The sequence below is a fragment of the Rhinatrema bivittatum genome, chromosome 3 (assembly GCF_901001135.1).
Source record: "Rhinatrema bivittatum chromosome 3, aRhiBiv1.1, whole genome shotgun sequence".
NCBI classification, from domain to species: Eukaryota; Metazoa; Chordata; class Amphibia; order Gymnophiona; family Rhinatrematidae; genus Rhinatrema; species Rhinatrema bivittatum.
Window position 1 is genome coordinate 489,633,423 of NC_042617.1, and position 27,518 is coordinate 489,660,940.

The window sequence follows — 27,518 nt, forward strand, 5'->3', positions numbered from 1 at the left end:
TACTGTTGGTATGGTATGGTAAGATTCTATTTATTTATTTATTTATTTCCAGGGTTCATGTTATTTCACAAAGTGTTTGGCAGTGAAGGGAATTTGTTTTGCTGTCACTGAGGTGACACCGGAATTTGATTTTTTTTTTTTTTTTTTTTTGCATGTCCTAATTCTGTTCTGCACCTGTTGAAAATCTTTTTATGATGATTATTATGATTATTGCTGTTTTATTGTAGGTTTATGCATTTTTGGAAAGAGGATTCATAAAAGAATATATTGATATTTGTTTTATTACGTGATTAGATCTGATGTATCTGAAGTGTTCTTTACATAAGAACATAAGATATGACATACTGGGGTCAGACCAACAGACCATCAAGCCCAGTATCCTGTTTCCTACAGTGGCAAATCCAAGTCACAGTACCTGGTAAGTACCCAAACATTAGATAAATCACAAGCCACTATTGCTTATTAATTACCGTAATAGCAGTTTATGGATTTTTCCTCCAGGAACTTATCCAAACCTTTTTTAAACCCAGTTACACTAACTGCTGTAACCACATCCTCTGGCAATGAATTCCAGAAGTTAACTATGCACTGAGTGAAAAAGAATTTTCTTCGATTTGCTTTAAATGAGCTACTTGCTAATTTCATGGAGTGCCCCCTGGTCCTTCTATTATCTGAGAGAGTAAATAACTGATTTACATTAACTTGCTCAAGTCCTTTCATGATTTTTTAGACTTCTATCATATCCCCCCCTCAGTCGTCTCTTCTCCAAACTGAACAGCCCTAACTTCTTTAGCCTTTCCTCATAGAGCAGCCATTCCATGCCCCTTAGCATTTTGGTTGCCCTTCTCTGCACTTTCTCCAGTGCAGCTATATCCTTTTGAGATGTGGGGACCAAAACTGCACACAGTATTCAAGGTGCAGTCTCACTATGGAGCGATACAGAGGCATTATGACATCCTCCGTTTTATTTTCCATTCTCTTCCTAATAATTCCTAACATTCTGTTTACTTTTTTGATTGCCACAGCACACTGGGCCAACGATTTAAATGTATTATCCCCTATGATGCCTAGATCTCTTTCCTGGGTGGTAACTCCTAATATAGAACTTAACATTGTGTAACTACAGCAAGGGTTATTTTTCCCTCTATGCATCCCTTTGTTTACTTTTTACATGATATTGTTTATTTATAAATGCAATAAATATAAAATAAATTAATATAGATTAATAAGGCATTTTTAATGTTGGTAAGTGCTTGAAGTAATAGAATTAAAATATTTTAAAATGTCACTCATGCATGATGGCTGTTGCAAACTATTCAGAAATCCATTGCAGGTTACATGCTACAGCATTATTTATCAATAAGAGTACATCTAGCAGATCCTAGATCTGTATGTGTGTATAGCCCACCCATGCTAACCTTGGCTCCCCAAAATTTCTGTTCTGGCTATGCCATGGCTTTTCCTCCTATCTGGCAAAATAATTGACCATTTCTTTTTTCTCTAGTTTCTTACTTGATCCCATAATTGGCAATGAGAGATCAAGATCTGTTCTGTACTTTTAGATATTTTGTTGATTGTTTGTATTTGCTGATTTTATTATGTGTTTTGTTGTTACCTACTAAGATTTTTTTTTTTAAAATAAATAAATACGATATCTCCATCTCTTCCATTCTTCCCCTACTCTTTTAAAAGGGTTTTCATTGTTGCACATTATAGGTACAGAGAAGAGACAAAAGCCGGATTGCATAGTGCTGGAAGCATGGAGTACAATATACCTAAGTTTGTTCCATTTTGTTTCTATGAAGAAAAATACTTATTTTATCTAGCTCATGGTGTGAATATATATGAAGAATTCTAGGAACACCTCACTGAAATTAGCTGAAGATCTCACGGGGACAGTCACAGGCGCAGATGTGAGCACATTCATCAGCCTGCGCCCAATGATGCGGCTATTTTGTAACTTTTGCGCATATATACATGCAGGTAATAAAATACTTGGCTGCAGGTACATGTGCACCACATTTTAACTGGCTGTGTATAAGTGCATACAAATGCCGCTTCTATCGTGGTGATTTTAAAAAGGGGCAGGCTCCGACACCATTTCCAGTTTTACCAATTCGTCCCCAGTTCGCAAAGTTAAGAGATAGTTCCTACAAACCCTCCTAGTTTAATAGCCTTCACTTCCCCTAATAAGCCCCGACCCTTAAACCTCGCAGATCTGCCTATTTAGCTTTATTTTATAACTTACACCGAATCCATAGCGAAGTAGTTACAATGCAGGGGCCTCGGAGTGTGCCAGATCGCGTAAGTATTACGCACACATTTCAGCTTCAAGCCCGAAATGCCCATGCCCCACCCCTTTTTTAAAGCATCCGAGATATGCGTACTGCAGCATTTACACACATATCCAGGAGGTTTTTTAAAATTTGCTCAGCACCCGCAAGCCTGACATATTCACACATCCCCTAATTAATTTGTGCACTGGGCTTTTAAAATTCTTTAAATGTCACTATTCACTATGTACAAAGTGTCCACCTTACCAGGTTTCCCAAACTCATTCCTCGGGACCCTTAACAAGGTCTAGTTTTAAGGATAATCAGAATATACAAATTTAACAAATTCATATATCAAATGCATGCACATATAATTCATGCATATTATGGCAGATATCCTGACATCCGGACCTTACTGAGGGTCACAAGCAATAGGTTTGGGAAATTCCAGTATACTACATACATATGTTGCCATACATTTGCAAGTTAGACCTCAAAATAAAAATGCAAGTGACATACAGTTACAGTCTTTTACTATATCTTAAAAGTAGCATTACCATATGGCTCCATGCCATCTGGGGAGGCTGACTCAGTCCTGGCTTTATCCCATTTCATTTAAGGATTTACAATAACAAGACTGTAACAAGTCCAAAGGCAGAAGAGAGAAAATCAGGACTGGCTTAACCTAGTCAGATGACACTGACCCAGTTGGCAACCATTCTTAAAAGGCAGCAAAGGGTTCCTTTAATTGCAGAATGTGATTCATAAAATCACATTAATTCAAGTCAGTGAAGCTAATACATAAATGATCAGGAGATCAATCAGCCTGACATCTTGTGGAAAACATAGTATTTTTTTCTGTTGAGTCAGTCTGCCAACGGAATGTCAGATCACTGGTAGGAAAGTCAAATCTCTGGAGTCCACCAAGTCATCTATGATGTCATGCCTTAAAATGAGAAGCAGGCAACCTGAAGCAATGATAGTTTAGAAAGAAGTGCAAAATTGTTGTTTATGCTACTTCACACGAAGAATTTCATAAGTCATCTTCAGCATTTAGTTTGGAGTGAACTTGTAAGGCAGAGATGAATAGCGACTGCAGAAGATCAAAGTTACAAAACTGCAATGATGCCACGGGGCACTTTTTAATCTTGTAATGAATGACGATCATGTGCTCTTATGAAGCTAGTCCAACAGCTAACGCCAGATGTGTTTATTAAGAAAAGAAGTCGTTTGTGATGTGACAGCTCTGATTTTGCTGCCAGAAAAGGAAAATAGTGAAGGATAGTATACAATCTTCTTAATTTCAGTCAAAAACAAGTCTTGGCGGTTGTATTTTCTGTTATGTTTCAAACAATGTTATTGTTTACTAATGTACTTCACCAGGGGATGAAATCCTATTTCTCACTGCTCTTCTACCAAAAGCAATAATCTACATCTTCCTACAGTGTAGGAGCCAGCAATGGGCATGATTAGTTCTAAGGCTGCACATCAACTACTAAGAAAGAAAATCTTTGGTGCAGTGCCTCTGTGAAATTCTCTTTCAGCATCATTCCTTTCTAGAAAACTGGCGTTGTGTGGCTCCAATCTCCAATTTTTCATGGCACTTCCACACCCAGTACCATAGCACTCCCTCATGAGAACACGAGTAACCGGGTTCTAACAAACAGATTCACAAACTACAAGGTGATGTCAATAAATAAGGTGAATTTAAACTATTTTGATGCTATAGTTACATTCATCTTATTGATTCTCCCTTGTGAGTTATTTTAAAAAAAAAAAAAAACGGAATCTTTTCCTCCTACTCCTCGTCCTCTTGATTTCACATCTGACTTAATTGTTTCACACGAAAATGAATCCCAGATACAAACTAATCCAAGTAAGACTAATGTGGCAGGAATGACTACTAACAACGACAGTGTCCCCTTGGGAAGGCTGCTTGTGCTGACCTTTATAAACGTGACGACATTGCAGGTACACACAAAAGAGAAGATAAAAGTGTACAGATTTTACAGTTAGAACAGCAAAATTTAAGAATTTGTATTCTCTAATGTCATGCAACTTTAGAAACATATACAGCTCCTGACATCATCTTTCCATTTCTTCAAATGGTGCCAGCAGCAATTTATTTATTTGAACCACAGAAGTACATCTGAGTGTAAAATTTTTAGTTAATTGATGAGGCAATATGTTCCCTTCTGAATCAATATAATTACATTCTTCTCCCTTCTCCATATACCTAACTTCAAATATTTTCACTATCCCTGCACAATCAGCATCACAGGAGGACAATGCCCTGCTCAAGCCTTCCACGGGTTCTTGAGGTTGTGCTATAGTTTCTGAACTGGACTCTTGTTTTCCTCACATAGATAGGCAAGTGTACAGCCCTATTACATGGGTCCAGCATAACGCAAAATGCAGAGAAATCCCATACTCTTTGCCAAACCTGAACTCCTTAAATTCCATTTCAAAGCTGTTTGGCTTTGGGCTATATTCACCCACATTCACTGGTAGCATCAACACTGCTTAGACACTTTTCACTTCAAGAATCTGTCAAGATGTAGACACAGCTAGAGCTGAAAGAGACTGGTTGTATGTGCACTGGAGACAAGAATACAGATTCTGGCCAGAAACATTTCACACTGGTATAGAAGGCCAACATTTTGGAATGACTTTCTGCAGGTGTACCTGAATATACGTCACTGCTCTAATCGGAAGGGCAGCAGCTGTGTGCATGTGAAAAACCTCAACCCAGCTAAGTTAAATTGCAAATCCTCTCTCATTCACTGCAGTGGTTGCAGGAAAGTGAAGTTACGGGTAGGGAATAATAAACAATTTTTGGTTTAAATTCAATGCAAGTTCTCTGCTCAAGCCCCCAAGGGCAGTCTGATTTTCAGGACAACCAAAATATACATATAACCAGGATTTTAGATCAGGTGCATGCCAAAAGAAAAAAAAGATTTATTTATTTATTTATTTATGGCCCTTGAGGAACTGATTTGAGAGAATCCCTGTTCAATGAGGAGATTGTAGAAATACTATTTGAATCCGATATAAAGAACCAAACAAATATGTATGCATCCAACTTCTAAAAGTGTGATGATTGGAAGTTTGAATTGAGAGCTACAGAATATTCCGATACACTTTGTGCTCCTGGGAAAATTCTGCACACCTGTACAATGCAGAATTGGCACAGAACACCCCACCTGCGAAGAATGTTATATTTTGGGTGCAGAATCAGGCCTAGGAGCAGCAGCCAGCATGGGCGTGAGACAGGATGAGTGACTGGGTCACACTCACAGAGAAGGAAGGAGGCTGCTTCTCCCCCTCCTCGGTGGTGCAGCCCCTCCTCTGGCAGGGAAGAGCAGAATGGGGCCAACAGCAGCTTTCTGCTCTGCTGCTGTGCTCACTACTCACACACTTCCCTGACCTCTCCCAACTCGATCTCTGCTGCAGGCCTTAATGTTTGTCACTGCATATGGCAGCTGGTTCCTTCTCCCATGAAGTAGCTGGACAGGAGATGTCCTTCCAACGTTTGTTTTTTTATTAATCTGTCCTGGGATCCTCTCCTCTTCGCAGTTGGGACAGTGATGATATTGGGGCTGGCAGATTTAAAGGGGCAGAACCTTTAATAACAGAAGATTAAGATGGGAATTTGAGCCTGATAGAGGGAAATGTTGAGCCTAGGGGACTGGGAAAAGAGGCCTGGGAGGAGAAAGAGTGGTGGGGGGAAAAAGCTGGGGGAAACTGAAGGTGAGGGAGAAATAGTGGATATGGAAGGGAAGGGAAGTAATGAGCCTAGGGGATGGAGGGGTGATGAAGGGGAAAGAGAGCTAGAGGTGGGTATTGAGGAGTCTGGGGCGAGGTGGGGTAGGGAAGAAGGAAGAAAGGAGGAGACAGAGCTAGGGATTGGGTATTGAGGAGCCTAGGGTGGAGGAAGAAGGAGAGTTGGGGGGGGGTTTGAATGTGGGGTGATGGAGAGAACTGGAGGTTTAGCCTGCGTGGGAAGGAGAGCGGGTAGGATTGAGTTTGGTGGGTTGGGGAGAAAGAGCTGGGGAAGAAGGTGGGAGAGAGTATGCACTGGAGAGAGCTGAGACTCGACAGAGATGGAGGAGAGAGCTGGGGGTATTGAAGCCTAGCGGGCTTATGATGCACTTTTACAGTACTCCTAGGAAAATTCTGCATAATAAATTAAAATTCCGGGTCTCTGAATGTTAACTTTTCTTCTGTATTGCATTTTAGAGTAATTATTACTCAAAGACAGCGACTATGTTGTGTTATTTTGATAAACAACGCACACAGAATTTTGCAGAATTTGTAAATCTTGTGCACAGTATTTCCCCAGAAGTTACAGTGAGCTTCACTTTGCTCCCCATGGAAAATGTTCTGAAAAGGTCAAGGCTTTTTTTTTTTTTTTTTAAGAGTATGGGGCTGTGGGAGAGGGCAGGATGTTGTTGTTTACCACTTGTAGCTAGGCGTGCACACTATTCTGAATTTGAGGTAGAACCACTACTGAAATGAAACCAGAGGGTACAGGTTCACTTTGCCATGCACCAACACCCCGCCCTCCTCAGCTGTACTCACTTAAGGCTAAGCAGGTTCAAATTGTTCAAATTGCTTTCTGCATGTTGTGGTTAAAGTTCTTCCACCTCCAAAAGCCACTTTAATCACCGAAGGCAGCCTTAAGGCATACAATCTGCAGACTGAGCAAGCAATAGCAGAAATCACAGGTGAATCAATCGCAGCAGTTGTATTATTAGAGGACACTTAAGAGAGTTTTAATAGAAGCGCCAGCCTTGTATGTAGCAAGGCCTGAAAGTGAATAATCTTCAAGGACACACAGCAAATCTTCCAAACCTGGAGGATAAAATATGAACTTTAGAGCAGCATCACAACCAAATGGCCAAGCAGGGAAGGTTTTAAGATCAGCTGTCATAATGGCGGGCCACATGCACGGCTCTTTAACCTCATATTAAGAGGGTAAGCCAGCAGGGCTACTGAAAATGTTCTTTTTTAATAACTAAGGACTCAATTCACCCAAATTCTTTTCAGCAACTCCTGCAATTCCCATAAAAGCTCTTTGGGAGAGCAAAATCAGTAAAATATTCCTAATGGTCTGCAAGAAGATACTTGGAGTACAAAGGAGAAGGTAACACAATAGCCAGACAATAAAATCTCTTCATTCTACCCTCAGAGCTATCCATAACACCTATTCAACCAATACATGCACACTTGTATTATTCTCCCAGAGCCCTCAGATTTACCAAGGTTGGCATGTCTAGAACTGAACTCTACTATAGCTATGCATTTCCCATTACTTCGTATGGAAGCGATTTTGACACCTAGAAAAATGTAGTATTTGGACAAAAATACAAAAACAAAACTAAACAGCAATAAACTTTCCTCTTTTACTCTAAGAGATCTATGCACTAAGGGGCACGCCGAGCCTATTTTGCACAGGCTCGGCGACACGCGCAAGCCCCGGGACGCGCGAATGTTCCGGGGCTGGAGCCTCCAGGCACAGCGGCCATTTGCCGCTGTGCCCGGGATCGCAGGCCGGCCGTTGCCGGCGCGCATAACCTACGCCTGCCCAGAGGCAGGTGCATCTTCGCGAACAAAGGTAACGGGGGGTTTTTAGATAGGGCTGGGGGGTGGGTTAGGTGGGGGTGGTGAAAAGAAAGTTCCCTCCGAGGCCGCTCCGATTTCGGAGCGGCCTCGGAGGGAACAAGGAAAGCCATCGGGGCTCCCCTAGGGTTCGGCACGTGCAAGGTGCACAAGTGTGCACCCCCTTGCGCGCGCCGACCCCAGATTTTATAACATGCGCGCAGATGCGCGCGCATGTTATAAAATCGGGCGTAGATTTGTGTGTGCTGGGTTACGCACACAAATCTACGCCCGCCCCTAAGTTTTAAAATCTGGCCCTAAATAATAACATTGGCTGTTTACATCACAGTTGGCTGACCAAACCCCCACCAGCACCAACAGCCAGTTACATCACAAGTGGCCATTCCACCTCCCAATGACACCACAGATGCTGTATCCAATCCCTTCACCTCCTCCCCAATCCTGCCTCTTGCAGCATATTCAAAATGAAGAAAGAGACAGGAATGAGCTGTGATCCCCCTCCTGCCTCACTAATGCCATTTTCAATTTGGCACCAGAAAGGCAGGATGAAGCATGTCCCCCTTTCTGTCTCCATCTTCGTTTTGAAGACATCAGAAGAGGAAAGACCAAGGAGGAGCATGGATTGGCCACACTAGAGCAGGCATTGGGGGGGGGGTGGGGGGAACGACAGTAACTTTTGATGTCACTTGAGGAGAAAAGGTTAGTTAATGGCTGGACTTGGATTAACCTCAGAAAGCTAATGCTAAAGCTTTAACTAGAGATGTAATCACTTTAGCATTAACAGGATGTCTTATACATTATGTGATTTGTGCTAACACAGATACATTTTTTTATGATCAGCTTAGTGTGCATTTGCAGGCTAAGCAGTTCATTTTAATCTTTTTAGTGTTAGGCCATGTGGGTCCACATTAACGATAGTGCAAACTAATTCATAACGTTGCATTAACTGACACACAAATTAACATTTGCATTAGCATGCTTGACTGTATAGACATAACGAAACAAAATAATGAAGACCCTTCCTCTATGGTGTCACGGTTTCGCCTGCTGTACAATCTTCCCGTGCCAAAGTTCAGCAAGCCTTAATCACTATCTTGCCAGTTACTTTCTCATTGATTATGCTATGCCCAAGCTCAGCCCGGCCTGTTCAGTGCCTTAGTACCTCTTCATTGAGTCACCTTGGCTCTCTGATCTGGCCCGCCTTACCTTGTTATTGTGCCTTGTCTTTCAGCCTACCCAGGCCTCCTGCCCTTGTAGCCTCTCTTGACTTCTTATCTTGCTCTGTGGCCTCTCTTGCCTTGCTCTGGGCATTTCCAGGCATTCTGGCCTTGCTCTGGCCTCTCAGGCCTCCCTGACAGGCTCTGTGCCCTCCTGGACTTTTCTGTCTTACTTGAGAGTCTACAGGCCTATTCGAATTACCTTGTCAGCCTCGCGCCCTTGTTGGGCTTTCTTGTATCCTGTTACTTGTCTAGTCCTGTCCTTGTTCAGTCCTGTCCTTGCCCATTCCAGTCCCTTGTCTATTTCCCAGGCCTTGCCCTTGTCTTTTGTCTCAGATCCAGCCCCAGCTGGTACTCTGTGTCTGAGTCCCAGCCTGTACTCTGAGTCCAAGATACACATATCCTCAGCCTGTATTCTGTGTCCTCCTCCCAGTCAGTACCGAGCTCTGTATCCAGCCCGCAGCCTGTGCTTTGTGTCCAGCCCTTGCCTGTACCTGTCCTCAGCTTCTAACCTGCCTTGCCTCATCCAGCCTGCACCTGACCTCAGCTCCCAGCCTGACCTCAGCTCCTAGTCTGTGCTCTGATTTCTACAGGCCCCAGAACCCAAGGGCTCAACCTGCAGGGGAGGGGGGGAGGTGGTTAGGTAGAAGATCAGCTCCACTCCTGTCCTGTAGCCCTGTACCACCTCTGTGGGGGTGCTCCCTGACTCCATTCTGCCAGTTCATGACATAAAGATTTTCTTGTAAAAATCTATCTTTAAAGGGACAGTGCCACCATTCCCACCTGGTATGGTGACCCTAACCTTTTAAAAGCTCCTTTGGCTGAACCTAACACTCACACTAACTAACACAGCACTTAACATATGTTATTATAGACCTCTTTATAATTTTAATTACAACTTTACGTATTTTCTCTCACATAAAATGATGCTCACACACAGTCACACTTTCACTCCACACACTTTATGCACTTATGCAAACCATTTAAGTCTCCCATATACTTCAACAAATACCACAGATTCATGGGACTATGGATCAACAGGACTACTGCATACTGCAGTGCTATATTAGCAAGCAAGATTCACCCACACCTACTACTCGTAACATTAGATAGCAATACTACAATCAACCAATTCTCAAATGCACAAGTACACATATATAATGTACATCCTTCCACATCACCTCCACTTGCAGGACATCATTTATATAAGTTCTGCCATTCAACGTAAAACAGATCAGTAGGTAATGATGCCATGAAGTTGATCTATTAACAAATTAAAATGTTATTTACAGATAAGGAAATCATAAAATTAATTCAGCTTGCAGTCTCTTCTATTCAGGCTCATGGGATGTAGTGTAGGGTAGAATGTATTGTGTTGTATGTATGTAGTTGTCCAGTTTATAATGTGTTTCTCCTGTGTTATGTAGACTGTTGAAAGTTGATTGGCTATTTTGTATGAGACAGATCAGAGAATCCTTTTCCTCGTTTTCTATGCTTCCTGTGCTATGTTGCTTGACAGTTAGTCTGTGTTGTCAAGACACCTTATCCTAGGATGGGTAGTAAAATGTAGGCATTTGCTGTCTGTGAAGGGATTTTCTTGTTTTTATGTGCAATGCATCCGATAAGGCAATGAGGGCAAGGCACAGTGTAAAACTGAAGGAGATATTTATTTTCATTTTTTATTTTTATATAAATGTGAAACTTCCTGTATAGCATTCTTTTAATATCCTTCTGGCTGTTGTACAACAGAATTGAAAAAATGTATAGGTTTCTTTCATTTATAAGAACAGTGTTGGGAGAAGGGTATGTTAAAAAGTGGAAAACCTGGGTGTTAGGCTGGATATAGAAATCTATATACACTACCACCCAGAACAGTAGAGGACCACAAAGGGGAGATAACAAAGTCAACTTGCACAGAGTGATGCCATGGTTGGATTAAATCCCAAGAAGAAGAGGCAAAGTCAGCCATCATGCAGCAATGGTAGGTTTTTGTTGCATTATCAGATACACTGAGTAAACTGGCAAGTTTCCTAGGATGGGCCACAAGAAGACTTGAGTACACATTCCAGCTAAGAGCAAAAAGGAGAAAGAACACTCTCTTGCAGGTGGTGAAGCTTGTATAGCTCACAGCTGGTAGATATCTCAAGAACACTGGGTGGTGGTAAGGAAAGGTAAGAGTGATGGCCAGAGACAGAGCAGTGTATGCACTCAAGCTCATATGGCTGACAGCTGCTAAATATCCTTGCTAAATCAGTGTAGACCAGCAGACTGGGTTGGCCATATGGTCCTTATCTGCCGACTTTTATTATGTCACTGTTTTTTTTCCATTGAATCCTATGAAGAAGGGCCATGTAAGTGTTTTTGGTCATATTTATTATTTATTTGTTTTTTCTATACCGATGTTCATCGGACATATCACACTGGTTTACAGTGTAACAGAGGAGTCTATTAGCATAAATTTCTTGTTTTACAATGGAACACTGTGACATTTAAGATTGAACTTTTTAATATTTTACATTGAACTTTGTAACATATTGCATTGAATTTTAGAACTTTTAGCATTGAGACGTTACAACATTTTGCACTGAAACTTTGTAGCATGCATAACAGTTGGTCTGTGGGGAGACATTCTGATACATATTAGAGGTAGAGAAAATCGTTAAAACTTTGCATCGAGTGTAGTAAGAAAGCTTGTGTTTTTGGGGTTGATCGTAATGTGTGATTATGCGGATCTGATGTGGGTGTTGAGGGAGGAGGGTAGGGGGTGTGTGGGGGAGAGATCGTGTTCATGGGTTGGGTGGTGGTTGGGTATGCTTTTGGAAGAGCCATGTTTTTAGGTTGAGTTGAGGTGGTAGGCTGTTCCAGAATGTTGGACCTGCCAATGTTAGGGATTGCTCCCTTGTTGAGGTCAGGTGGGCCATTCTTGGTGATGGAGTGGGAATGAGTCCAGTGTTAGTGGATCGGAGTGTTCTCTGGGAGGATTGAAAGTGAAGGGCAGGGCTCAGCCAGTCAAATTTTTCAGTGTATAGTGCTTTGTGTATGAGTGTTAGCACTTTGTTTTGAATTCTTTGTGGGATGGGTAGCCAGTGCAGGTTTTTGAGGATTGGTGAGATGGGGTCAGATTTTTTGGTGTTTGAGAGTGATCTTGCTGCTGCATTTTGGAGCAGTTGTAGTGGCCTGAGAGAATTGGATGGGAGGCCCAGGAGTAGGGCATTACAATAGTCGAGTTTGGAGAATAGCAATGCTTGGAGTACTGTTCTATTTAATTCAGGTACTGTGGTGACTGAAATGTGGTCAAGTAGTTTTGGCTTTTTGCCGTAGTTTCAGCTGACATCAACGGCAACATACTCAGATCATTAACATTGCCCAATTTCATATATAGGTGATACCAGAAAAGTGATAGCATATTGGGAAAGAGATAAAAAGAATTATGCATATTATCATGATGCTTCTAAGATATATGATTCTGGCCTGAAAAGCCACAGAAAGGAATGTATTTGGTTTTCACAAAATATGCACGCCCTTTGTCAAATTCTTTAAACAAAGGATGTGATAATTGTATTCACAAAACTCAAAGAATTACTTTCTGCTGGAAATTTTTTCTACATGTAAGTGAATCAAATTTAACAAGTTGGCAAACAAATAAAATCTTTAGTGTTTTCCTTTTCATTCTGATTTGTATTGTACACCTGTAGTGAAATGTTTTTACAAATTTCTCCTTACTAGCCATCCCCACGTTATGAATCTGAGAAAATCAGGGTGCTTCTGTAATGCTCATAATGCTAACCTACAGCAGAAACTATCTGATGAGAAGACTCAAGAAAGGAGAATCTGTGTAAAAAGGTGGTGTGACGATAAGAAAAGGATGCACATCTTTTATTCCACTGAAGGACAAAAAGATAAGAGCTAAAATGTTATTATGACCAAAATACGGAAGATGAACTAGAAGCAAGGCACAAGCAGAAAGAGCTGCTCATTTCACACAGTACTGTAGTCTTGAGTGAGGGATCAGCTCTGCTCACCAGTTTCCAGATGTAAGAAGCATTGTTCTGTGGGTCTACAGTCTGATTTTGTGCCTAATCTTACATGCTTCTAAAAGGTGGAAGGACTCTACTATGTTTGTCAGGAATGTGAAGTAAAAGCAAAGTAATAGCAAAGTCCTGAATATATAAGTAGATACACAGATCAAAGGCAAAATGCTGAGCACACTGATTCCATTAGGAGACGTTTGAAATGGTAGTTGATCTTAAAATAACTTTAATCTCTACATTTATTTAATTAAATACAGACCCACTTAATCCTAATCAGTTTGCAAAATATTACTCAGATTTTTTTTTTTTTTAAATGTTATCATGTCAGTGGTGCATACGTGCTACTAGCCTGGTTACCAGTTAAATTTTTCAGATACCCAGACAGACAGATAAACCAAGCTGGATTAACTACGTCTGACTAAATCCATCAGTGCAAGCTATCTGCAACAATTACTGAAGCATGAACAAACACAACTGCCACAACCCTCAGACAGGTTGTTATTCTTTTAAACTGGTTCTTGAGATCTGAAGGAAGCACAGGCAGAAGACAAAGAGGAGATGGTCGAGCAAAAAAGTATTACACACACAGTCTTGGGCAAATGAATATAATATTCTGGGGTCTACAGTTTCTGAACACACTCTCTTCATCTAACAAACTCGTGCCTGGGAATCTTACCGTATACATATCGGGAAAACAGCACCCACTGAGCAGGGGAAATAGCAAAGCTCATTTTGTAATAAAAACTGTCATGCAATTTTTTATTTTTTTTTTAATTTTCCTGACTGCTCCCCCCAACAATTTTTCTGCTCTCCTGGAAGCAGCCAAATTTGAAGAAGCATCACAAACGGCACAAAATGAAATGGGACTCAAGCAGATCCAGCCGTGCATATTTTTATGCTGCTTATGATGTCACAGCCAACTGAGATCAATCAGATCCCTTGGTAGTTCAGCTGCTCCCAGGGCTACAGGGTTACTGTTGAGAAACTGCTTAAATTTGTTTTTTTTAAAATGATGACAACAGTAAATCTGAAATTGACAGAGGTGGGTATTACTGGCTGCTGACTATACTTTCCAGACACCACACAGCATAGAGAGAGTGCAGCCTTCTTCTGAAGGTTGACACATCATTGTATATTATTTTCATAGTTGTAATCAAATAAGTTGTGCAGTATGTAGCAAGCACATGTCTGGAAATAAAACCTACCCATATAAAAGACTGGTGAAAAAAAAAGGTAACTACAACAAAATGCACAAGTTTCACTAACTAGAAAATATCCTTAGAAGAACATGCACTTCTTACAATATGCACAGTTTCAAAAGTATGCACGGCAAGTGGTAATACTTACCTGTTATCAATGAATAATGTGACATTAAGACAGTTTGCAATGGTTACAGCTCATCATATGACCTGGTATAGTAACTGTATGTGTATACAGTGATTTTTAACTAGAAAACTGAACAGATGTGAGCTGTAAGTCAAAGAGAAAGTCTCACAGGCAGCACAGAAGTCTCATATTTATATTAATGTGGCTTCTATCTCTGGAGGCCTGCTTTCAGACAAAGTTATGCCATTTTACTCCTGCAAGCACTCCTCGGAAGACTGTGCTCTACAAAAGATCAGTATGGTACTCACTCCTTGGTTCCCTGGGTCCATCCACTGTAACTTTTATAGCTCGATGGTAGGTGGCTACTTGCGGAGGGTTGGTGAAGACTGTTATCGTCAAGGTAAAACTTTTCCCTGAAAACAGGAAAACACGACAGCGAGATGAAGTCGGGTGTTTGTGTTCCTATTGAATCATCAGGCATGTTTTCAGACAAATCCCTGCTGCAATCACTGAATTAGTTTAAATGAAGTAGCAGTATTAACAGGAAATGCAAATAGTTCTCATTTTTTCCATGCAAGCTAGGAATGCTCCCAAGAAGTCAACATTTATGATTCTTTATCTATTGTTAGGGTCAAGGCTCAATGATAGCATAAAAACACTGTAAAGTCATTCTTGACTGTGAGCAGACATTACGCTGTCTGCTCTATCGATTGAATTAGGTTTAAATCTACTAAATTAACATAATAAAGTCCTCTTGGAACCAGTTTAATAGGGTTCCAGTGTCTCTAATGTGCTCCCACATTATGATAACATCACCAGAACTTGCTCAAAATTCCTTCTTTTGTTTTTTGGCTCTGCTTTTGTTTATTTTGTGCTCTTATTGAAAGTCTACAAAATAGCTATGAGTGGTGGGAAAAATTGCTTTGTGTTAGCATAAAATATCCTTCCATGCGTATTTTAATTGGAAGCTATCATTTCATTTCCAAGAGTCTGATCTGATATTTGGAATTATTTGACAAACAAATAAAAAGAATAAATAAAACAAAAGGCCTGAATCCAGTGGGACTGAGCTAAGTCATGTCCTTAGCAGAAGACGTTACTCTGGCTCCTGCTCTGCAGACTCATTGACAGCTGTAATCAGTTTTTCAACGGTTAGTCATGTCAGATAGTCAAAACTGCAAACTGTTTCAAGACAGGAAGAGGTGGGCGTGCAGCAGTGACTCAATAAAGCATTCAGCAGTCTCGGGTCCCACCGTTGCTTGATATTGCTGCTGCTGTTGCAGCTGTTTAACTGAAAGCCCTCATGAAAGAAGCCAGTTCACCAGTGATTTTTCCACACTTAACTTCTGAGGCGAACACTAAATGGTAAGCAACAGAAGGAAACATAAGAATAGATTCTGTTTCCAAAAGGGTTTCCCCTATGCTGTGCTTATGGGGAAACTCTTTTGAAAGTAAAGCTCGATATGTTTTAAAAGTCTGATATGGAACAGGTTGCATATAAATCCTTGAAGGGCACAGATTTTAGTCTCTTTGCTCCTAACAATTACGACAGTTTTCCAAGCCGTATTGAGAAAGCTGAAAACTTGAGATTTGGATTTTACATTTAATAATTCACCTTCCCAAACTCGGACTCAAGGTGAGTTAGAACCAGACAGCTCTCTGCCCCAGAAGGTTTTCAATCTAAAGTAATCATTATCAAGCTGGAGGGGCAAAAATATCCCAGGGAGGGGTCTCACAATGTTTTTCCTCACCCCGACAAAATATCACTGCGATATCACTGTGTTATTTTCTTTATCACAGAAAAACTTTGCAATAAAAAAAGAACGCAGCAGAGGCCACAAAACGCACAATGGCGGGTCGCTTCACACAGAGAAACCATCATTTTAAAGGCCAAGTGGCCTAAAACCTACACCCCCGAAAGTGTAAAAATAACACCACCCCCTTGCCCAACCACCCCCACCTCCTATTGAGGCAGCATCAAGTCAAAAAGCAAAAAAAAAAAAAAAAGATTTTAAATCACGATACCCCATTCCTTAACCCCTCCCCTTTATACCACACCCCTTCCCCACACCAACCAAAGACCCCCCATATGGCTACCACCCCCCAGTCATCCAATGCCCCAGTCCCCCCAAAAGCAATCATAATCTCGCACCTTCTACCCCTTGCATAAAAAATAGGCCCAGATGGTCCAGGGGGTTCCTGAACCCCCATCCCACCACCCAGAACCCCCCTGTACCTCAAAGAAGCATTGCTGGTGGAATAGTGGAGGCCCCTGACAGATGTAAGGGCTGATCAGCACCATTTTGAAAGATGGAGTCAACCGGGCCCAGGGCTAGGGGGTACTCTGAGCCTAGACTACCCCCACCAATGATGCTTCTTTGAGGTATGGATGGCAGGCACCCCCTAGACCACCAGGGTCTATCTTGTATGTAAGGGGTGGGAGTTGTGGCACTGAATTGATAGGTGGCAGGAGGTAGGCAGGCAAGGGTCTCGCAAGACCACCCGGTGGGGTTTTGACACTTTGAGGGAGGTTTTGTTTAGGACTGTGTGGCCCTTTAAGAAACATCACAGGGCCACTGGGATGTGCGTTAGTGTCCCAAAGCCCCCGCAATGTTTAACTCCTCAAAATTTGTTAAAAAAATGTGACTGACCTTTTTCTAAAGTAGTTGCGTTATTTTATTAGCAGAGGTTTGACTATGCAAGAGCTACTTTGCATAGATTTGTAAAGTTTACGCATGCAAATCTCATACAAAGCATCTCTTTGTAATAGAGCAGGTTTCAGGCCAAAACATCACGTGATATCACCTCAATGTAAGGATTGTGGACCCTTATTGCTGTAGGGAAATCGACTCAACCTACAGGGAAGGCCCTGTAGGAGCTCCCCGACAGCTGGCGGGACTAGGCTGGTGCAAGACTTGACTAAGGCGTCACCTATACCAGTCCCTATCCCCTTAGGTTGAGCCCTAGGGTTCCAGGGCCAGCAGGACTTAGGCATGAGTCTCATGAAGTGCAGTAACATGGGAGGTCCCAGTCATGGCAAGGGTCAGAGGCAGGCAGAAGGCCTGAATAGTCGAAGTCCAGGCTTAAGTCAATTCCAAGAGGCAGTCTGAGGGCATGGCTGGCTGGAAAGACAGGGCAGTTTCAGACAGGAACTGGAGAAATGATGTAGGCAGGCAAGCGGTTAGGCAGGAAGGAACACAGCAGTTCACTCTACAGGAAGCTATAGTCGACCAGCAGCTGAGGTGAAGATCTGTTGCATGGCCAGAGTTTACATATTCAACCATGTGATGTTATCTTCCTGCAGCAGGAGGCGCAGTTCCCGCTGCAGGGCCTAGAAAGGCAGATGCCACACAGCGCACCACATGCCTAGAAGGAAGGTCCTGAAGAAGGATGGTGGCGGAGACCCCCGCCAGGAGGCAGACTGCAAGCATCGGGTGTGTGTGTGCCAGCTCATGGGGGCAGCCCACGAGGCCAGCAAACGTGACGCTCAATATGACTATAATACACGATAAGCAGTATTTATTGCGCATTAAACACTGTTTGGCACACATTATAGCCATATCACAGCTTAGGAAATCTTGGCCCAAGCTTGTACCTGAGGCAATGGAAAGTAAAGAGACTTGCCCAAGGTCACAAGGCGGGTCAGTGGGAGAAGACACCCATATCCAAAATTAATTTTACCGCCTGCCCCTCCTCTCCTCTTCCTCAGCGGATTCTTCTAGTTCATACATTTTACATCGCTTAACTAAAACATTCCACCCCATCTCTGCACACTGTCACTAATAATCTGTCCCTGCACCGCTTAGCATAGCCAGCAAAACATTGGAGTATGTTCCTGTGACTGCCATGATTGCACTTTCTTATACTGTCATTCTTAACCAGAGACTACCATGGAAAATGAGGAGGTCAGAGGCTTGCGATTTTCTGGTTTCACCTTCCTTACCTTCCCTACTCCTGCAGGTTAGCTGCCCCAGCAGCCCTCACAGAAAGGCCAGGCAGCTCGGCTGTTCCTATGGAGCCTGACCAGTGTCGTCCTGTGGCTGGCTATCATGCATCGCCAGTTGCGCTTAAAACTTTGGAGGACAGAGAAACCCATGGAAACAATTTTTTGGAAGTGTCCTTACGTTTTTAGCAGTCAAAATGGTAACATTATTCCAGTTTTTAAGAAAAAAGAAAGGAAATTTGTGTAGGCCAGTAGATTCCACCCACTCATTTTTGGAGCTTTTTTCACAAATTTTGGAAGCAAAAGACCTCGGAGTGCGGTTGTCTGAGGAAATGAACATTGCTACACTCGATCAACTTCAATGCTCGGAGTCCTCTGCCCTGCCAGACCTGGCTGGTCTTCTAAGAGCAAAAAATTGAGTTCAGACTTAAACCCAGGTCCTCCGCATCTCAGTCTGTAAGGCAGAAACCATCCCAACTGTGGAACTTCCTGTCAGTGTGGTTGTATTTCTGACATGTGATGAAGCACATTTCAAGGTAATAAAACTGTCACCTCCAGTACAGCGACTCATGAAGCCTGCATGTATTAGGTGTTCATTTCCCTTTAACGTCATTCACCCATCCCTCCTCCGCCTCTGCTTCTTACCCCTTGCCATTCCCTTTCCTCCTCCATCCCTACTCCCTGTCAGTTTACATAATATATATGTGAAATTAAACATTGAAGCTTGTCTGTATTCTAAACTAAAATTCTGAAAATATGTAACACCTTAGGAATTTATTCCAATAGCCATAAGCTGCATCATAAGAGCTCAAAAAGAAGATATTTCCCTTTAAACCTAATGCCAAATGTGAACTCTCCAAGTAAGTATAAATTTCCAGAGAGACACTGCTATTGAAATTAGCTTCTTTTAAAATCCTAACCACAAGCTGTATAATATTCTTCACATCCAGTTCAAAGTGCGGAAAGTTTCCCCGTCACTGCTTACTATTTTAGGCAACAGAAAGATTCACACTTATTTTTGGATCTGAGTTTAGTCAATGCCTTGCGCTTAATTAATAAGTGATACACTCTTCCATAACCTATATTTTCCCAGAGGCAAGTCTGAGGATTTGCTTCTGCTGCATATCACACCGAGGTTTGCAAAAGATTTACCTTTACCTCACACGGATCTAATCCACTGCCAGGTTTTTCTATGCGCATGTCTGTCCAGGCCTTTCTGGTGCCCTTTTAAGCTTAAACTGTTGTTTCTGGTTGTTAGCAATGCATTTTGGTGCTTTTATTTCATGGAATCCATCGGCTAGGAAATCCTTTAGAACTACTGTACTTGCTGTCCCAAAACTGTGCATGCCTTATCCCCATCCTGTAGAAATTAGTATGACTAATCTGTCATTATGTGGCCACTTACATTGCACATTTCTCGATAACTCCTTCTACTGTGTTTTCAGTGAGGAGATGGTATAGGAAGGACAAACAGGTTTGTTTGTTTTTTGATCTTAATTAGTTTCTTCCTACATCATTATCACTGCAATCATCTCATTGTTTCTATGCCTCTTGGGAAATAGTCTGAGCTATAAGCTAAGGGCAGTCCTGTAATAGCCTTTTGGCTAAGACTGAGAACCTATACAATATGTGGGGCTACTTATTGACCATATACCCAACTCCAATGGGAACAGGATTACATTATGATCTAACCAGAGCAGGAAGATTAAACCTCCTATTAGAAAAATGTTTAAAAAAATACATATATTTATCTTGAGGAATGGATCAAAGTTTCTATCTTTAAAATTCATTAGCTCAATAAAAGTTATCATTAGTTATCAAACTAATTTTAATATCATCAGAAGACCCTAGGAGCTGCTTGATCTGTGCCTATGAAATTGTTTTAAACCTGAGCTGGCTGCCTACAGGTTTCAGCAGCCTCCTGACAGTGAAGCTTGTTTGGGCTCCTGTTTGGATGAAAGGCAATCTATACAAGCAAACGATATTTATTGTTTCAGGCGGTGAGTAGGAAAGTGAATCCAGAGAGCAGGCTCAACTCCTCCCGTATTGATTTTGTCTTTTAAAATGCCATTAATTTTTCCCCCCTTCTCCTCTGCCGAGTAGATGCTTCATTCCAGTTAGCAGCTACTGTTTTCTTTCCTGCTATGCTAAGTGGTGATATATAAAAATCTATCATTAGGGATAGCTCTTACTCTTCCTCCCTCTTCTAAGTCTACAAGACATGTTGGGACCAATTTCTCCATCCTGCCTCTGGCAGCAGACTGGAGCACTTCAGATCCTCCAGCAAGCCCCGGCTGCTTCAAAGGAAAAAGAAAAAAAAAATGTACTTTCTTCCGCTAAGATCATAAGAAGCATGGGGGTGGGGGGTGGGGGGTGGGGGTCAACTCTGTTTGGACATAATTACACTTCATCAAAAGAAGCTTTCTTCATCTTCCATGCGTGAAAAGCCTGCAAGCAGTTAAGTCTGTCTATTTTTTTTTAAATATAAAAATTGCTACTTGGGAAACTCGCCAAAAGACAAAAAGCCAATATAGTAAAACAGTGTACACACTTTGTTTTTCTTTGAAGTCGTTTAAATAAATATATGTTGAGGCTTTGTAAAATACATTATTGTTTTTGCACCAATTGATCAGTGTAAACCTATTGATAAACTGTGTGCCTCAGGAGCAGGAAAGAGGAAAACAATCTGGCAAAGGAAAAAATAAAACAAAGAAATAACTTAATTGGTATAAGATGGATGGAAGTTCATATACCAGTCTTCTCTTTTTCAGTAATGGAATACAGTTCCAGTGTTTTAAAATAAAACTCAGTGTCTATAATTTGTATATCTTAGCTTGTGTTGGTAGGCCAGTACTAATATTGTTATGTTCATCCCTCCAACTCAGCAAGGCAACATTCAAACTTAAAGGACTCTAGATATAGCATGTGGATTTTCAAAGTTACACATTGTAATGTAACATACTGTCATGGCAATTTTCAAAAGCCACTTGCCCACGTTAAATGCACTTAACACGGGAAAAACCTATGGACAATTCAACGGCATATACTGTAGAAATTTTCAAAAGCCCACTTACAAGGGTAAAGTGCATTTACATGTGTAAACCCCACTTTTAAGTGTGTAAATACTTTTTAAAATCAGGCCCTAAAAGCCTTTTCCCCCACAGACACAGAATGGGAGAAAAGTCTTAGTGAATCAGGCCCACAATGGGAGAAAACATTCTCAAGGTAATTTTCAAAGGAAAATGTAAATGTAAAATGTTATAATAGCTATGATAGTATATTACAATTATATTTTCCTTTGAAAATTACCTCCTTAGTGCATCAGGTCCTTAAAAAAGCCAACTGAAAAGCAAACCAGGGGGATATCCTTGAGCTTAGTAAAATAGGAAATTTGGAAATCACTGCCGTTTGTTTACCACCATGGTTCTGAAACAAAGGTACACAGAATGGGGCGGTGGGACTAACTGCTGATTCCCTGCTCCTTCAGGGACAATACGGACCAGCCCCCAAACCTGAGATATGCCCCTGATGCTGTGCTTTCTGTAACCTGCACCTTTATTTGACATTATTATTTTGTATTTTTTTTCTTCTCTTTTCTTACTCTTTTAATCATTCTGCATATTACTTCAGTAACACATGTAAAATTATCATGCCAATAAAGTTATCTGAATCTGAATTCTTCGATGTGGTAACCTTGAAGCTGCATGGCAGCTTGGCGGTGAACACATCAGTCTGTGCTGTGTGGTAAACTGTGGCTTTCGACGTTCCTAAATTTTAAAAAGCTAAAAAAAATAAAAAAGGTCCTCTAACATTGTGATAATAAGATTTGCCTTTTGGGAATTTTCAGATTATCCCTAGGAACAACCCTGACAGTATCTCTGAGAGCCACATAAAGAATATAAGCAGATTGGGCATCCAAATGGCAGATGAAATTTAATGTGGACAAGTGCAAGGTGTTGCATATAGGGAAAAATAATCCTTGATGTAGTTACACGATGTTAGGTTCCATATTAGTAGCTAGCACCCAGGAAAAGGATCTAGGCATCATAGTGGATAATACTTTAAAATCATCGGCTCAGTGTGCTGCAGCAGTCAAAAAACCAAACAGAATGTTAGGAATTATTAGGAAGGGAATGGTTAATAAAACGGAAAATGTCATAATGCCTCTATATCGCTCCATGGTGAGACCACACCTTGAATACTGTGTACAATTCTGGTCGCCGCATCTCAAAAAAGATATAGTTGCGATGGAAAAGGTACAGAGAAGGGCAACGAAAATGATAAAGAGGATGGAACAGCTCCCCTATGAGGAAAGGCTGAAGAGATTAGGGCTGTTCAGACTGGAGAAGAGATGGCTGAGGGGGGATATGATAGAGGTCTTTAAGATCATGAGAGGTCTTGAACGAGTAGATGTGACTCGGTTATTTATACTTTCGAATAATAGAAGGACTAGGGGGCATTCCATGAAGTTAGCAAGTAGCACATTTAAGACTAATCGGAGAAAATTCTTTTTCACTCAACGCACAATAAAGCTCTGGAATTTGTTGCCAGAGGATGTGGTTAGTGCAGTTAGTGTAGCTTGGTTCAAAAAAGGTTTGGATAAGTTCTTGGAGGAGAAGTCCATTAACGGCTATTAATCAAGTTTACTTGGGGAATAGCCACTGCTATTAATTGCATCAGTAACATGGGATCTTCTTAGTGTTTGGATAATTGCCAGGTTCTTCTGGCCTGGTTTGGCCTCTGTTGGATACAGGATGCTGGGCTTGATGGACCCTTGGTCTGACCCAGTATGGCAATTTCTTATGTTCTTATAATATCCTACACCTTCAGGAGGCACTAACCTCCATTTGGTGTCTTGTAAGTTTTATCATACAACTTTTTTTATAAAGCAGAATTGATTAAATGTGTTTATGTATAGTATTTACATGGTGCCCTACCGAGGGTGCCTTACTACAGTCAATCAAAGAAATTGTAAAGGTTTTTAAAAAAATCCTTAAAACTCCTAATTCTGCTCCTAAAAAGAAAACTACTGCTGAAAAACACTTCTTCACTTACTGTACCCTTTGGAATATTAGCCACATCTGGAATCCATGTTCACATGAACTGTCCCCTCTGCGTCTGTGGAATAGCTCTTTTGAAAATAGGACCCTGTAGGCTCAGCCCTTAAAGTTCTCACTTTGCCTAACATTGGAGCTGGTTCTCAGAAAAAAAAATTGAAAAAAACCTTCCCATATATCTGTAAAATTGGCTGTTGCATTTTTCACTATTTAATTGACAGGTAGATCACTGTAAGTCATATGAAAGACTGATCTGGAGTTTTGGCACAAGCCTCTACAGATGCTTTGGAATAAAACAGATTGAATAATCAGAAAATCTCACATAGAAACCAGTGGCTGGCATAAAAGATCCCCTCAGTGGAGATCCATGTGTCATGTTCCTTTAAAACCCCAGCCCAATCACTTCCTCCAGTTAGGGGTAGCAGCAAAAACCATGAGGTAAATTTTAGGACCCCGCGCGTTTGCTGGTTCGCGCACAATGACGCAATTTTAAAACATACACGCTTATATTGCGCATATAAGTGCGCGTGTTTTAAAATCAACTATTTGCACGTACATGTGCGCATGATTTCATACTGATGCGCGTATGTGCACGCAAATGCCACCGACACAATTACCTCGCTTCCCAGTTCATTCCCAGATCACCCCAGTAAAGGAGAGGACTTCCTAATCCCCCTAACTCACCACCCTTTTACCTTATTAGCCCCGACCTTTAAAATCCTGTTAAGTATCCTATTTTTCTTTATTTTACAACCTACACGACGTCCATAGAAGAAATAAAGTTATGCGGAAGGGGACCCAGCACGCGCTTGTGCATGTAAAGACTTTCATGCAGACTTCGTGGTACAGACTCAGCCCTGCCATGTCCCATCCATATCCCCACCCATTTCTGTGAAAAATATTTTTGTGCGCAAACCGGGAGATTCGTGTGCACTCTCACGGTTTATAAAATCCGCACGGCGTGCACTGGGCCGAGTCATGCGCGTTAACTCCTAGCGTTAGCGTGCACAGGGTTTTTAAAATCGACCAGCATAAGAAGAAATCTATCCCCATTATAAAAGTTTCCTAGAGTTTCAGTAATATAGATTTTGGAAATGTAGAAAGTTCATAAAAAGCAGAGATAAAGGTAGGCCTTTCAAACATCAGGGACTTGGGAATTTTCTGGCTTCTGTTGCCTGAGGTAAGCTATTTATTGAGATTAGAGCACACGCGAGCAGAAAAACTACTGTAAATGTTGAGACAAAAAGGTAAAATAATGGAATCAACTTATGAACACAACCAAGCACTTAACAATCAGTGCAATGTGATTTATATGGAGAAATTTCATCTTACCTGTTAATTTCCTTTCCTTGAATCTTGCTACACCAGTCCAGACATGTGGATTATCACTGCCTACTAGTAGATGGAGATAAAGGTCATACGTTTTTCCATGACATTATCCCTAGTATCGAGGAAGATGCAATGCAGTCAAAGACCAGTATCTTTATGTTAAATATTGGAACTAAAAAAAACTACCCCCCAAAACTATTATTAAACTTTAGAACCTCAAACAATATAGAAGAAAATCCTGCAAGATAAGGCCTCCTCTCTATAACCCAATTGGGAAAAGAAAGGAACAAACAGAAGAAAGTAAAGATCATATTCAGACTCTGAAAACTTCTGCAAGATCTGAGACTTTTAACCAAGGAAAACAGTGCAGCCACTGATTACCTGGGTGGATCCTGGATTGGTGTAGCAAGGAAAGGAAATTTTCTGGCAAGACTATGTTTCTCCTTTCTTACCATCTTGCTTCACCAGTTCAGACACATGGGAAGTACCGAAGTCTATATTAACATGGGTGGGAGGAATCCAGGACTGCCCTAAGAACACCTGCCCTACAAGCTGCATTCTCCTTGGCTTGAATATCCAACCTAGAGGGCTTGTAGCTGCCATCCAAGTAGCTGCCTTACACATTTTCCTCCTAAGTAAGAGATGTAGTCTCTGCCTAAGAGAAAACCTGAACCCTCACTGAATAAGCATGAAAGGCCTGCAGAACCTGCTGACCCTTCAGCAGATCGGCTGTCCTTAATCCAACCTGACACAGAAAACTTGGAAGCTGTCTTACTTTTCTGAGGCCCCCCAAAAAAGACAAACAATCTATTGCCAAAGGAATTGTTGACTTTCAAGTACCTAAGGAGATTACGCCAAACATCCAAAACCAGAAGCACCAGTTCTTACCATGATAATCCCCCTCAGACAAAGCCAAAAGAGAAATCATTTGATTTAGATAAGATGGAAACAATCTTAGGTTAAAAGGATGGCACCGCTAAAAAGAGAGAGATTCTGCAGAAAACAATAAGTGAGGATCACAGCAAGACAGAGCATGTAATTCTGAAATCCATCTTGCAGAACAAATGGCTACCAGCAAAAAAGCATCTTCAACAGGAGATATTTAAGGGAAGCTTGCTAAAGCAGTTCAAAGGGAGAACCCACCAGAGCCCTGAGCATTAGATTAAGGACCCAATGAGAAATAAGGGCCCTGAAAGGAAGATGCACATGCTCAACTCCACGAAGGGAGAGATGTCCACTTGGAAGGCAACCTACACTTGATGGATTTGCTCCCATAACAGGATTTTGTAGCCACCTGAACACCTTATCTAGACCTCTCAGCAGAAAGGTCAAGATGGCAGGAATATACACTTGTCAGGGTGAAATGACAGCTCTTTGCAGTAGACCTCAAACAAATGCCAAACAAAGACATAAGCCAAAGAAGAAGAATTCTTACAGGCTTTCAACAGAGGAGGAACAACTGCCAAAGGTAAACTCCTCCTGCGAAATCATGACCTTTTACGAGCCAGATTATAATACAGAAGAGAGCTGGAACTTCTGTGAGAATCAGCCTTGAGACCTCAGGAAATGAAGGGACAGACTGACCTGTAGCCTTACCAGATCCAATACCATGGCCTTCTCAGCCAATCCATAGCCACCAGCATGACCAGCAAGCACTGGTTTTCTATCCATTGTCCATTCTATTACAGTCCAGAAAAGAAGCATAAAGAAGTTCGTTCTCTAGCCATGGCAGAACTGGGGCATCGATCACGCTTGAGACCCACTCCTTCTGGTGACTAAAGAACATGGGGACCTTGGAGTTCTTATGAATAAACATATGATCCATATAAGGAAGGCCCCCATCAATCTAATATCTTCTGAAAGCTTCTTGTCTGAGTTTTCACTCTCTAGAATCCAACATATTTATGCTGAAGAAATCAGCCTGAATGTTCTCCACTCCCACAATGTGCACAGCTAAGATTAATAGGAGATTCTGTTCTGCCCATCAGAATAACAATCTCATCTCCCTGGCTACCACTGGATTTCAGGTGCCTCCTTGCCTGTTTACATACGCTACCACTGTGGTATTGTCCAACAGCGCACAAACTGTAAAGGGGTTAACCTGATAGCTCTGGTTGATGGACCATAAGGCTTCCTCCTTTTGATCAGACACCTTGAGTCACTTGATCCTGGAGGTCCATCAAGCTCAAATCCATTGTGACCACATTCCATGCAGATAGCTCCAAGCTCATTCATTTGGAAAGATTCAAAGGAACCACCCCCATGGTCACTAGACGTTGAAACCACACTTTGTAATCCTGTGATTGCAGGGACCAGTGAGACAGAAGTGAGGTTTGGAGAGCCCTGGCCCATGAAATCAAATCTAATGTTTCTACCATGGACCTAGCAGCCCTGGGAGCTTCCTGGGAGAGAAAATCTGGCACTTAACCCACTAATTTGGCTATTCTTTCATGAGTCAGAAAAATCTGTCCGACCTTGATATCAAACTGAGCTCCTAGGTCAGGGCACATAAGAACATAAGATATGTCATACTGGGTCAGACCAAGGGTCCATCAAGCCCAGTATCCTGTTTCCAACAGTGGCCAATCCAAGTCACAAGTACCTGCAAGTACCCAAACATTAGATAAATCACAAGCTACTATTACTCATTAATTACCGTAAAAGCAGTTTATGGATTTTTCCTGTTTTATTTGCCATTCCCTTCCTAATAATTTCTAACA

At 41.5% G+C, this 27,518-nt stretch overlaps 1 protein-coding gene across 3 annotated transcripts in view; it reads right to left on the minus strand.

Annotated features, from left to right (window-relative positions):
• RUNX2 (RUNX family transcription factor 2) overlaps positions 1-27,518 on the minus strand; it is a 345,580-nt gene that overhangs the window by 140,680 nt on the left and 177,382 nt on the right. For all 3 annotated transcript variants that reach the window (XM_029596079.1, XM_029596078.1, XM_029596077.1), the window contains exon 5: positions 14,778-14,882. In XM_029596079.1, the coding sequence (XP_029451939.1) occupies positions 14,778-14,882 (105 nt within the window). The remainder of the gene's footprint in view (positions 1-14,777; positions 14,883-27,518) is intronic.